Consider the following 14,754-nt stretch of genomic DNA (forward strand, 5'->3'; position numbering starts at 1 on the left):
TTTTTTACTTTTACTACTGCATGATATAGAGAGGGTGCAGGAGGTTATTTGCAGCTTAATCTAAAGTAAGACTTTAAGATGACTGAGGTGTAGACTGTCCCTTTAAGGAAGAATATAACTTTCATCTGATTTGTTCTATTTAGTTGATACTTCCCATTCAACAGATAAGTGGATGACTGATTTGCAGAGCAAAAAGATTAAAAAACATTTATGTATTTTGAAAACATCCATATTGCACAGGTAGGTATCTATAAACATATAGATATACTGAAAAACACAACAAAATCCATTTTTGAAAAATAAGTCGTATGAGATTAAAATACATTTTATGTCCCTTTAAGACAAATATGCAAAATGACAAAGCACAGAGAAAACAGGACAGATTTATTGAAACGTTGTACAAAGTATATTGATGAGGTATTTCCTTTTTTTTATTTTTTTAGGGAGAAACACCTTTTGGTTCCTTGCTCCTAAATTAAATATTTTCTCATAAATTATTTCTAAGATTATCCCAGCCATTTTGTTTTACTTTCTGATAGTTTGTAAACACAGCTGCATTAGGAATCGTTGTTTACAATTTGTACTATATTATGATTATCAGTATATAACCTTCCATTGCTACTATTAAATATAATGTTATAGTACTGCAAAATTAAAGGGACATTAATCTCCCTATTTAGGTAGGGTGCTCTATCATTATTGCTGGACTATGCTAACATTAGCGCCAAAATTGATATTACAAGTCAGTGGTAAGGAAGAATAACCAGCAAATGCTTAGCACAGTGAAAATCCCTTTGGTGCGCTCTATACTATAAATTAGCGGTGCTCAACCTTGGTGCTCCAGAGGTTTAGGAACTACATTCCCCATGATGCTCAGCCAGCTTAAAATGTCTGAACATCTGGGAAATGCTGGCTAAGCAACAAATAATAGCAAATGTAGTTCCAAAACTTTTGGAGCACCAAGGTGACTCATATTGCAAGATGAAAGTTATGCGCTCAAATGCAACACATAATAGAGCTAAAATCTTAGCACTAATTGAGACCTGAGGAAAAGTGTTAGGGCTGCAATCAAATTACCACAAAACTCATATAAAACTATTACTTACCTTTTACTTTCAATTTGTAATACCAGCAAAAACATAGGAACACTATTGATTTAACATGAGAGCACTCCACTGGTAATCTAGCCCTTTAATATTTAATCAAGGAAAATCAAACAATATTGCTGTCTGTATAATACACATTTTATTTTCCCTCTTCTTGATGTAAAATGCCTTTGAAAAACTGCTTATTTCTCTCCTTCAAGTATGGTAACTTCATATTTCGCAAAGCATTCTACACAGTGACTGCTTGGATCAAAGCACACACGAAGGAGAGCAGAAACATGAATTCCAACTGCTTTATGAAAGGGAGTATTCCTAAAAAGTCCTTGATTTACATCTTGTAAATTATGCTCAGAAAATGAATGTTAATAAATTATTTTAAAACATTTATTTTATAAAAAGAACTTTTGCAATACAGTGCTGAATTCCTGACATACGCTATGCTTATACAGAACAGTTGACTCCAATGTGCCTTTAAATAGATCACTATTTTAGGAGTCTGCATTTTACTGTCACATTTTGTAGTAGGGCTTATAAATTAACTAAAAAAGGAGTTGTTGAGCTACAGTTTCCAGTAATGTCTTTTTTACTGGTTATCAAAAGTTGACCCTCTCTAATCAAGTCTCAAGCAATGGAGATATGATCTGCAGATTTTAAATATTAATAATTTAAACTCATGGTCCTGGAAAGTAATACAAATATATTGCAATTTCTATTCATATTGCTACAAAATTGTTACATGAAAAAGGGAAACTGCAAATTTAAATTGCTATAAAGTTCAAGATTCCGCATCATGGGTCTAAAATAGCAAACCAAACTTCATAACCTTGAAAAAAAAGTAGTAAAATACAGAACACAAATTACAATGTCCACACTCCTTAACAGCCTTTTACACAGTAGAATTAATGTTTCCACCACACAAATTCGCAGTCTGAAATTCATTTTGTATCAAAGCAGACTAGGACTCCAGGAAAGGGCTTATAGAGTTCCTTAAGAGAACATATTATTGTCTATTTGGTCACGTCACTTGCTGTCCTGTCCCTGATGATGATTCATTCTTTTTTAGGATAACTGTGTTTAGCTCCTGAAGAAGTCTATCTTGCATTTGAGAGCCGAGTGGTGAGTTTTTCTTTCTGACAGGATTCTTAGATATTTCTGAAGAAGGCCCTGGTTCAAAAAACAATGGTGGCATTGAACTTAAGTCTAGCATACTTTTCACACCTTGGCTTCTTGCAGAACTTGCCTGAGTCCGATTTGGTTCCACCTGCCTTTCAAGAGATGAAGATTTAGCATGGCTAGGACTAACTGCCTTATCAGGTGGAGATGATTTTGCGCTGTCACTATGGATAGTCTTCAAACTTTCTGCACCAATATTTCTGTCTAGAGATTGAGTCTTAATACAGTCATCCCTTTCTGACTTTTCAGGAAAGCACGACTTAATTGTGATTGTTGGTGTTTGCTTAAACTGATCTTGGTTCAGAGAGGGCTTTTTTCCTCTGTCTAAAGGAGGAGGCAAAAGCAGTTCCAAAGGAAGGTTACAATCTGTTACTGGTTGCGTCACAGCCTTGAAATTCCCAACTTCTTCGTATACAGGTTCAAACTCATCGATTTGTTTTTCCTGCAGTTCCTCAAATGAATCCTGATGCATTTTCATTGGCTAGCAAAAGAGAATGTGTGTTTAGGTAGAAAAATGGTTGTCATTCATAATATGGTTTTACAAAGCAACATGTAGGATGCAGTTAAAACACATGGATCAATGCATATAAAACCATGCAGAAAAAAAACAAGCCAAGAAAATTATACCTGATGTTAGGATGCAATGGGTTTAACATTTGTATTTGTCTTTTTTGCATGACATACTATTTTGGCATTACAAGAACATGATAAGTCGTTGTTAGTAACATCTAGCTAAAAAGTAATATGTTCTTCATGGCAAAAATAAATGACCTACTAGAACATATCATATGCTTTTTTGGTTTGCATTGTATTCACTATGGTTTATCTTTATTATTTGCAAGTCGCTTGTTAAACCAACGGACACAACGTTAGAAGAACTTTAAAGTCAGCAGATGCAGTTGTTATACGTGGTGCTAAAACATGCACAGTGCATAATGTTACATGCTTTGTCACCCTGACAATACTTACAAAGAACATTGACAGAGTTCTTCGTGTATGTAGGCGACGCTGAGAAACATAAATAGAGCATAAAAATGGAGCAAAGAAAAACATAAAAATGGGTGCAGTGACCACTTATCAAAAAGGAACAGGTATTCAAGATATAGTAATGTATGTACTGTCTGCTAACAGTTGCATAAATAATATGACACATTTAAGCTCAAAACAAGTATTTGTGCATAACAGAGGCCTTAATTGAATGCATTCTTAACCTTTTATAATGACTGACCCATAATATAATAAATGTACTCCTCCCCACCACAATACTAATGTAACAATAAAGCTGGACACCTGCAGTATGTACCAGAGCTTCTTACAAATCATCTATAGCAATATATGGGTAGGTGGGAGGGGTGGAGACAGTTAGTGAAAACATACACTCTCTAAACATTTCTATTCTGCAAATGAAAACAGATGCAGTGAGAAGGAAAATTTAACTAACTTAAACTTAACTTAAACTACTGCTCAATTGAAAATCATACTAATTGTTATTGCATTGGAGCCGAATTATCAAGCTCCAAATGGAGGTTGATGCCCTTTACTTAGGGTTGCAGGAAACAGAGGTTATGAAGCAGTGGCCTAAAGACCGCTGCTCCATAACTTGTCCGCCAGCTCTGAGGCAGCGGACAGAAATCAACCCGAACGAATACGATCGGGTTGATTGACACCCCCTGTAAGCAGCCGATTGACTGCAAATCTGCAGGGGGTGGCATTGGACTAGCAGTTCACAAGAACTGCTGCTGGTGCAATGATAAATGCCGACAGCGTATGCTGTCAGCATTTATCGATGTGCGGCGGATGTGCATTGTGTGTTTTTAGTATGCAGGGCTACAGTGCAATAAAAAATAAAGGCAGTGGGCTTTAGATTGATAAAAACACATTATGATGCTTGGTAAGAACCAGAAGGCCCATCAAGTCTGCCCTTGCTTCCTTCTGAAATGTAAGCTTAATTAATTAATTTCTTGTGATGGCCTTAAGCGTGTCTCAGGTGTTCTTGAATTCCCTTACATTATTTGTCTCTACCACCTATGGACAATATTACAAGTGGAGCATTATCTAATGCTTCAGCTCAAGCAGTAACTGCACTAGAAGTAAGTTTTTTGTGCGCTTCGGGTTGAGCTTGTATTACAAGTTGAACGTTAACTGTTTTCGCCCACGCGCTAACCCTCGACTTGAAAAAGTGGAAAAACCATAACAGCCTACTCGTGCGCAAACCTGAATGCATATTCTCAAGTGCGCTAGCGACATTAAAATATGAATAGTTCACATTCCAATGTTCTTCACATAGCACCTTAAGTTCTATTTATTCATAAATACATATTCCCATATTTATCTGATGGTATTTTGGTAAAATATATATACCTATATATATATATATATATATATATATATATATATATATATATAAAGGTCCCCAATGCACTTATATATATATATATGTCTATATATGTATACATATGTATTTATGTGTTTATATGTGTATATATGTCTGTAAATACATGTATACACATATAAATACATAAATACATATGTAAACACATATGCATATACATCTTTAGATTTTGTATGTATCTGAATGTTAAAGCCCTACCTTTTTTTTCTTACACCTGAGACCTTATCTTTGAGCCATTATAATTTTTTTGTGCAGTTTTTAAAAAAATCATTTTTATTAGATAGTGTTATTATGAGTGTAAACTGTACTATGTAATGTATTTTTTATCACCTAGATTACAAGTTTTGCGCTATAGAGGGTGTAAAATGAATGGAACAAAAGTTGTGTTATTTCACCCTCCATAGCGCTGCCATTACAAGTTTCTGAAAAGCCGCATTGTGCGTGCAATATGGTTTCGATGAGCTCCATACCGCACAAAATCCAAGGGCTGAGAATACGTGCTGGTGCACACTTTCCCCATATACATCAATGAGGAGAGAGTGTTTGAAAAAAACACCTGAAGCGCGAACCTTAGATAGTGTTATTATGAGTGTAAACTGCACTATGTAATGTATTTTTTATCACCTAGATTACAAGTTTTGCGCTATAGAGGGTGTAAAATGAATGGAACAAAAGTTGTGTTATTTCACCCAACATAGCGCTGCCATTACAAGTTTCTGAAAAGCCGCATTGTGCGTGCAATATGGTGGCGATGAGCTCCATACCGCACAAAATCCAAGGGCTGAGAATACGTGCTGGTGCACACTTTCCCCATATACATCAATGAGGAGAGAGTGTTTGAAAAAAACACCTGAAGCGCGAAATGGCGATCACCGTAACGCAACCCCATTGATATCTATGGGGGAAAAAAAAGTTAAGTTTAAACATAACACCCTGACATAAACCACAAGTCTACACAACCCTAATCTGCTGCCCCCGACATTGCCGACACCTAAATAAAGTTATTAACCCCTAATCTGCCGCTCCCGACATCGCTGCCACTAATAAAAATTATTAACCACTAACGCCGACATCGCCATCGCTATAATAAAGTTATTAACCCCTATTCCCCCGCACCGACACTATAATAAACCTATTAACCCCTATTCTGCCACTCCCCGACATCGCTGCCACTAAATAAAGTTATTAACCCCTAAACCTCTGGCCTCCCACATCACTGCCACTAAATAAACCTATTAACCCCTAAACCTAACAACCCCCTAAATTTAAATTTAAATTACAATATCCCTATCTTAAAATAAATAAAAAATATTACCTGTGAAATTAAAAAAAATAACAGTTTAAACTAACAATTAACCTAACATAACTAGTATACTAAAATTAAAATAACTACCAATTAAATAAACTAAATTACACATTAAAAAAAACTAATACTACTAAAAATATTTAAGTCTAAAATTAAAAAAAAAATACTAAATTAAAAAAAATAACAAACACTAAATTCTGAAAAATACCAAACAAAATTATCCAAAATAAAAACAATTACACCTAATCTAATAGATCCAAATCTAATAGCCCTATAAAAATAAAAAGCTCAACCCAAAATGAAAAAAAACCCTAGCCTACAATAAACTACCAATAGCCCTTAAAAGGGCCTTTTGTAGGGCATTGCCCTAAAGAAATCATCTTTTTTACCTGTAAAAAAATACAAAGACCCCCAACAGTAAAACCCACCAACCAACCAACCCCCCGAAAATAAAAAACTTAACTCTAACAAAAACCTAAGCTTCCCATTCAGCTCTTTTACATTGCCCTTAAAAGGGCATTCAGCTCTTTTAAAAAAGCTGAATCCCCAATCTAAAAAAAAAACCCCACCCAAAAAAAGTTTAAAAAAAACTAACACTAACTCCCGACAATACACTTACAGTTTCTGAAGTCCGGACATCTAGGCGGCGAGAAGTCTTCATTCAGGCGGTGTTTTCTATCTTCATCCAGGCGGCGTCTTCTATCTTCATCCAGGCGGCGTCTTTTATCTTCATCCCGGCAACGCGGAGCGCGCCCATCCTTGAACACATCCGACGCGGAGCGTCCTCTTCATACGGTCACCGACGTACACTGAATCTTCAATGCAAGGGAGCCTTTTCAAAATGGTGTCCCTTGCATTCCTATTGGCTGATTTGATTTTTGAAATTCCAATCAGCCAATAGGATGAGAGCCACTAAAATCCTATTGGCTGTTCAAATCAGCCAATAGGATGAGAGCTACTCAAATTATTTTGGCTATTCAAATCAGCCAATAGAATTTCAGTAGCTCTCATCCTATTGGCTGATTTGAACAGCCAAAATAATTTGAGTAGCTCTCATCCTATTGGCTGATTTGAACAGCCAATAGGATTTTGAATTGCAAAAATCAAATCAACCAATATTAATGCAAGGGATGCCATTTTGAAAAGGTTTCCTTGCATTGAAGATTCAGTGTACAGCGGTGACCGTATAAAGAGGATGCTCCGCGCCGGATATCTTCAAGGATGGACCCGCCAGGATAAAGATAGAAGACGCCGCCTGGATGGATGAAGACCTTGCCGCCTGGATGAAGACATCGCTACCTGGATGTCCGGACTTCATAAACTGTAAGTGGATAATCGGGGGTTATGTAAAAGAGCTGAATGCCATTTTAAGGGAAATGCCCATACAAATGCCCTTTTAGGGCAATGGGTAGCTTAGGTTTTTGTTAGAGTTAGGTTTTTTATTTTGGGGGGTTGGTTGGGTGGTGAGTTTTACTGTTGGGAGATTGTTGGGTGATTGAGCTCGCATTCTATTGGCTGATTACAGGTAATGGAGCTGATTACTTTAGGGCAATGCCCTACAAAAGGCCCTTTTAAGGGGTATTGGTAGTTTATTGTAGGCTACTTTTTTTATTTTGGGGGGGCTTTTTTATTTTTATATGGCTATTAGATTAGGTGTAATTGTTTTTATTTTGGATAATTTTGTTTGTTATTTTTAATAATTTAGTGTTTGTTATTTTTTGTAATTTAGTGTTTGTTATGTTTTGTAATTTAGTATTTTTTATTTTTTTTAATTTTAGACAATTTTTTTAGTAGTGTTAGTTTTTTTTAATGTGTAATTTAGTTTAGGGGGTTGTTAGGTTTAGGGGTTAATAATTTATTAATTTTTTTGCGATGTGGGAGGCTGGCGTTTTAGGGGTTAATAGGTTTATTTAGTGGTGGTGATGTGGGGGGCCAGAGGTTTAGGGGTTAATACATTTATTTAGTGGCGGCGATATCGGGGAGTGGTGGAATAGGGATTAATAGCATTATTATAGTGTCAGCGATGTTGGGGTGCGGGGGAATAGATGTTAATAACTTTATTATAGTGGTGGCGATGTAGGCGAGCAGCGGAATAGTGGTTAATAACTTTTATTAGTGGCGGCAATGTCGGGAGCGGCAGATTAGGGGTTAATATGTTTTCATTATTGTTTGCAATGCGGGAGGGCAGTGGTTTATGGGGTTAATAGGTAGTTTATGGGTGTTAGTGTACTTTGTAACATTTCAGTTAAGAGTTTTGTGAAACATTTTTGTTACACAAAATCCATAACTACTGCTTTGAGATAACGGAACGTTTGGTGTCGGTATAGGCTGGAACGCAAGCATTTTAGCCTCACTGCACAACCTGTAATACCGGCGCTATGGTAATCCCACGCATTTTTTTTGAGTGCGGAATTGACGTTGCATTACAGGCAAAAATACTTCCGGTACAGCTATACCAACAAGACTCGTAATGGCTGCAATACTGTTTTTACGCTGAAATGGCCATTTTTTCAGCGTTAAAACCGTAACCCAAAACTCATAATCTAGGTGTATGTGTTTTGTGACACTTTTTTGTTTTGCAAAACAGTTAACCAGAGGTCTAGTCTCACACTAACCCGATGCACATTAAAGTGATGGTAAATTGAGTGCAATTTGAAGTTAACAACTTATTCCTCAAGTCTCTATCACCTAAATCACTACGTTTTTTTAATTTAAAACTCAAACGTTTGTTTTAAAAATAATATTTTACTTACTGAGCATTATCGCTCCTAGTTCCGCCCCCGGGATTACTTTCTGAACTGTGTATGAGCCGTAGTAGAGACCAGAACCACCCGCTCTCTACGTCATAATATGGGAATAGCGCTAAATTCCCAATACAATACATAGTATACCTGTAGCACATGCGCTTAGGTAACAAGGGGCGTGTTAGTGGGTTTTTGAGTCGCCGACTGGCCGTGATTTTGATTGCTTCGTTCAAAGAAACGTGACTTTCAAAACCAATGGCGGCTTTTGTACGGGCGGAGGAACAGAGCTCAAATTGAAGGATATAAACAATAAATATTTGCTATTACTGATCGTTTTCGGCAGTTTCATGAATGAAAGTGCATTTATTTTTTTATTATCTATACGATCCCATGTTGGAGTTTGTCATGGTTTACCATCACTTTAACTTCAATTGTGCTCAAATAATCACGTTTACTCTAAACTTGTGATACGAGCGAAAAACCCGACATGCGCTAACACTCACAATAAACCCCTTTTCGCTTGCGCTCCACCTATAATCTAGACCTTTTTCAGAAGGATGCATGGTGACCGCCTTGTTTCAAAAAGCCTTCCTCTGAGTGTTCAATTATTTATTTATAGAATGTTAAGTCAGTGTAAGAAATGCAAAATAAGGACACTCTTCTATTTGTTTGCACCCATTTCCCTTATGTATCAAAATGCATTTTAGTCAAATCAGAAGACTTACCAGTTGTTGGTTAGCAGAGACCATGGTGGCGTTAGTGTCATCCCCGCGGATTGGAACCAGGGGCATAGTGCCAAACTTTTGCTTGGTTACATCTGAAGAGGAGTGGCGTCTCAGAACTACAGGTCGGAGATCATCATGCTGGGAAATTATACAATCATAAGTTACTTTTTATTACATACAATTGTGCAAATATAGTATACACTAGCTGCATAGCTGCAATAAACTTTGCGCTACACAAAGTTGAGAAAGAGAACAAAACTGATAGAGACAGACAGTATAAAATGTTAACATATTAGATACACAGATAGATAGATAGATAGATAGATAGATAGATAGATAGATAGATAGATAGATAGAGATGGATAGATACAATTCCAAGCTATACACATGCTTTAAGTATCAAATATAACTAATGGTTTATCTGACCAAAACTGCTGATTTCAGAACAAAAACACAGTTTTGTTTTAAAAAAGCAAATAAGACTAAATAATGTAGCCACAGAAGCAATAACTATTTAGTCTCCACGTTCTGCTTTTTTAATACTTGTCTTAGAACCTTGAGACATTAAAGGGATAGAAACGTTTACTTGAAATGTGCATGGGTGTATTTTAATTTTAAATAGAAGCATTTTTGCAATAAACTTTGATTAGAAAAATGTTTCTAGTAAAAGTTGTTTCAGTTTTTTCAGCAGCATACGCTCATATATTGTGAGGGCCTATGCACAAGTGTCCAAGCTCAGGGAGCCGGTGATAGTGTGGTGTGTATTGCAGTTGTGGACTTATTGAACCGAGTTCATTAGGTCTTTATTATTGAAGACCCTTGAGAAATAAAGAGATTAAAAAATATGACATCTGAACATGCAACACAAAAGGTATTCAAGGGGTTTATCGAATAAGACTGCTGTCAAAAAGGCAAGCGTGTGTGATTCTTTATAATTGTACATAATATGTGACATATGACTACAAATTAACATTTTCAAATACAATTTTTTTAAAGTACAAATCTTTAATTACAAATACAATTTGTTTTTGGATGTACAATGTTAATTTTTGGAATTACACTTTTGTTTTTTTGGAAATACAATGCATTTTTTTCTTCTGGAAGTACAATTCTTTATTTTGGAATTACACCTCCAGTATGTGTCAAAACACTGTCAAAAATAAATCTAGTTCCCATTTTGCTAAAGATTTGTTTTTATAGTGTTTTGATATATACTGGAAGTGTAATTCCAATAAAAAAGATATGTACTTCCAAAAGAAAAAATCGTATTGTACTTCTTCCAAAAAACAAAAGTGTAATTCTAAAAAACAAGATTGTACTTCCAAAAAACAAAATTGTACTTCCACAAAAAGAAATATTGTATTTGTAATTAAAGATTTGTATAAAAAAATATAATAATTGTATTTAAAAAAAAAATTGTATTTGGAAATCTAGAATTTGTTTTGTATGTCACAGTTTATGTACACGCTTGACTTTTTTTGACAGCAATCTTATTCCTTAGGGGTTAAATAACTGCACTGACACCAAGCAACAGGTTACTTGCCATGTAAACACATGTGTAATCTTTGTGTTAAATCACAGCTGCATAAAAAACTTGCATCATTGTGTTGTGCAGCTGTGATTTAACCCCTTCATTACCTATGCTCAGGGTTTGACTATTTATATATAGTATAAAGTGTAACACCCTGGTTAAATACCATACACATTGGCGTTGCCGCTCCTATGCTGTCGCCTAATAGTGACGTCATCACTGGTGGACATCATGTGATGCGTCACTCACATTCAGCGTGTGTTTACAAGCGCATATTGAAGGTTGTCATGGTTGGTTGGGAAAAAGGATAATTACTGGCACTACATAGAAAAGGTAGGAAAAATACCACTTTAAACAAGATTAGTATCGGTGCTGTCCCTTTAAATAGACATATGGAACTGTTTGGAAAGAAGAAAATAAGGGACTTAAGTAACACTCATTCCTGTCCTTTGTATAACACCTAAAAGTAAACTTTAATAGTATAATTTAAAATTACAGATAACCTCTGTTATCCACACTATAAAATATTTTTAAAACTGTATCTTGAAGATAATGACATTGAACGGAGCCTGTGAAAAGTTGCATTGGATCATCAGAAGCAGTGGCTATAGCCGAGTGGCGGGGGGGGGGCTGTTTCTCATGCAGAGCACAGAGACTCAGCTTTACAGTAGTAGTAATGGGAGACGTACTTGCAGTGGGGGCGGTGTTCCGAATATTGCCGAGGAGCCTAATAAACAGCTTTCCATGAGCGCACCATTTGTGATACAAAATCACACGCATGCGCTCTATAAAGGGTTCCTGAATTTTACAGCAATAAATATTTTAGCAGTGACGTATGCGGCCAGGTAGGTGATGACGCTGGCACGCATGCGCATTAGGTCCAAAATGTCTGAAGTGACATGGTTCGCTCTTTTCAAAAGTTTGCTCTCTTACCAGAACACAGGATCGAATATTCATGTTAACTATATTAGGAACCATCATTCAAAGGGGATCAGTGTGGATATATCACTATAGGTATTACAGGGGCATATTTAAACATGGGCATGTTAAAGATATATAGAAATATGAAATCATGTTATTCCTCTGTGGTTCACTATAAGCGTAGTCAAGTCACCATGGCAACCGCCGGGTACATAGAAGGAGACAGTGTAAGACTATACATTATTATTTACTACTGTCCTGATCCAAAATACGTCTCTTACACATTGTAATGGCCCTAAATAGTAGATATTCTGATGTATGGAAACAGTGTCAATTTACTAGTAACACATTCATATTGGCTACGGGATAGTGTTAATTAGCTTGAACACAACTAACTTAAAGGGACACTGAACCCACATTTTTTTCTTTTGTGATTCAAATAGAGCATGCAATTTTAAGCAACTTTCTAATTTACTCCTATTATCAAATTTTCCTCATTCTCTTGGTATGATTATTTGAAAAGCAAGAATGTAAGTTTAGATGCCGGTATTTTTGGTGAACAAACTGGGTTGTCCTTGCTGATTGGACAGCACCAATAAACAAGTGCTGTCCATGGTCCTGAATCAAAAATTTGCTGACTCCTTAGCTTAGATTCCTTCTTTTTCAAATAAAAATAGCAAGAGAACGAAGAAAAATTGATAATAGGCGTAAATTAGAAAGTTGCTTAAAATTGCATGCTCTATCTGAATCATGAAAGAAAAAAATTGGGTTCAGTGTCCCTTTAAAAGTTATATATATATATATATATATATATATATATACATACAAATTTGTATGAATCATAGAATCCAGCCATATGGCTAAAGGAACATGCACAACGACATGGATAATCAGATTAAACTAAATATTTGATATTAACCACATCTTTTATAAGAAATAGCCCAAATTCACATTTCTTCTTAGACACTTGAGGTATGGGTAGAAACCAGTGGGTACCCACTAGAACGTTTGATCATGTGGATATCCTCAGAGTTACTCTTCATACATGTAAAGTGCCACTTTGCATGTGTAGTCTCAGCCACAATAAAAGGGTCCAAAGTCCAGGAAGGTATTGAGCCCCCTGGGTACCAGTGTGTCCATCATGTAGATCCACTTGGTCTCAAGTTGGAGCAGTTTATTTGCTCTGTTGCCTCCTCTCGACAGGGGAGGTACATGGTTAATGACCATTGTGCATAAACTCGAGACACTTTGTGCTTGGCAAAATGTTGCGCCACTGGCTACTCTGAATCTCCTTTCTCTAAGGCCTCCCTAATGGCACACCCGTAATTGGCCATCCTGTCCCTGAAGGAGGTAGTCAGAATGTACAATCCAGAAATACACTTTTGTTGATAGTAGTGGGGGAGATTCATCTGGTGGTGACACCCAGGATGATGGCGGAAATGCCTCTAATACTCAAACACAGTCTTTTTCTGGGGTGGTTATGCGCTCCACTGCCAAACTGCCGTTGGCACCCCCAAGTACAAAAGGGCCAGACGACCGCACATCAGACGAGGAGGACACAAACCACAAAAGACTAGTGAAGAAAAAATAAATATGGTATTGAACCTCAGCAGTAGACCTCTCAGCGAAGCAGAGACATCTGTTCTGAAGCGTGGTTTGTCCTTTGTGCCTACCCCTAAAAGTGATATTTTCCTTAATGGGGAGCTCTGTAACATATATTGCCTATCAGCCATATCAGGTACTGTCTCTTTAAGAGGCGTTCACAATCACATGATCACCTGTGTATAAAAGGTTAATTTACACCTACATCTTTGCTTGGTATTGAAGTTGTGAGTTACTGTTTGTTCTCTTTGTTTGTACTTTCTACTGACCTACTTCCTTTAAGTCTTGCGTCCCGTATTTTGAGTTCTCTGCAGCTGGAACCTATGTGTGTCCGTTACCTGCGGCGCTCTCTATCTCCAAACATCAGCCAGTGAAAATAGGAGCCCTGCTCTTCCTCTGAAACTTCAGACACTGCTTTCAGCCACTCCAGAACAACAGTGATGTCACCAAAGAGAGCCCTCTAACTAATTACCCGCTGCAAGTTTGTTTCAATCCATCTCTGCATACTTGGATCGCTTACCTCTTCTGATTTTCACACCAATGGATCCTGCTCCTCAGTCTCCTAACTTTATCCTGATACTTTCTACATTTGGGGTAAGCTTTATCTTTACTCTTGCCGTTTGCTGTGATGTTATGATTTTGTCATCTCCTGTTAGAAGTTTGCATGCATTAAACTCTCACTGCAGTATTGGACACAATTTGATTTCAGTATCTACATATTCACTGCTGGTATTGTGCCATCCTTCCCAACAGTAATAGTGTTTATGAAGGAAATCATAATCCAAGAATTATCAGCTCATAATCAAGAAATACTGTGTTATAAAACACTTCCCCTTTATTTCTCTATCTGTGCAACAATATCTGGTTTCCAGCATATTTTATATACTTCAGCTTCATGTCAAATATTGTAACTCATATTATTTACAGACATTTTAAGAAAAATAAGTGAATGATAAATGTATTCATTACATATATATATATATATATATATATATATATATGTATGTATATATATATATATATATATATGTTGCAGGTAAAGTCAGATATTGGGTCATTTTAGGATTACCCCGGTAAATCGGACATTACCAAAGTGGCTGTGGGTAAAGCCTGATGTATGATCATAAATCCCCTCAGAGTGCGGAGTCACACCATCAAACATTCACGCTGTGAATTGCATGATATTGATCTAGTGTATAGTGTATGAGCCTGATGAAACGAACGGAAGGTCGAGAAACGCGTTGCTTTTACCAC

The 14,754-nt window shown here is 36.5% G+C and overlaps 1 protein-coding gene across 3 annotated transcripts in view; it reads right to left on the reverse strand.

Moving 5' to 3' along the window:
- Window positions 1-363: 363 nt before the first annotated feature.
- ARAP3 (ArfGAP with RhoGAP domain, ankyrin repeat and PH domain 3) overlaps window positions 364-14,754 on the reverse strand; it is a 288,603-nt gene continuing 274,212 nt past the window's right edge. For all 3 annotated transcript variants that reach the window (XM_053718619.1, XM_053718617.1, XM_053718618.1), the window contains 3 exons: window positions 9,447-9,584; window positions 3,249-3,287; window positions 364-2,760 (listed from right to left, as the gene is read on the reverse strand). In XM_053718619.1, coding sequence (XP_053574594.1) covers window positions 2,122-2,760; window positions 3,249-3,287; window positions 9,447-9,584 — 816 coding nt within the window. In that variant the 3' untranslated portion in view covers window positions 364-2,121. The remainder of the gene's footprint in view (window positions 2,761-3,248; window positions 3,288-9,446; window positions 9,585-14,754) is intronic.

This window comes from Bombina bombina, chromosome 6, assembly GCF_027579735.1.
Source record: "Bombina bombina isolate aBomBom1 chromosome 6, aBomBom1.pri, whole genome shotgun sequence".
Lineage (NCBI taxonomy): Eukaryota > Metazoa > Chordata > Amphibia > Anura > Bombinatoridae > Bombina > Bombina bombina.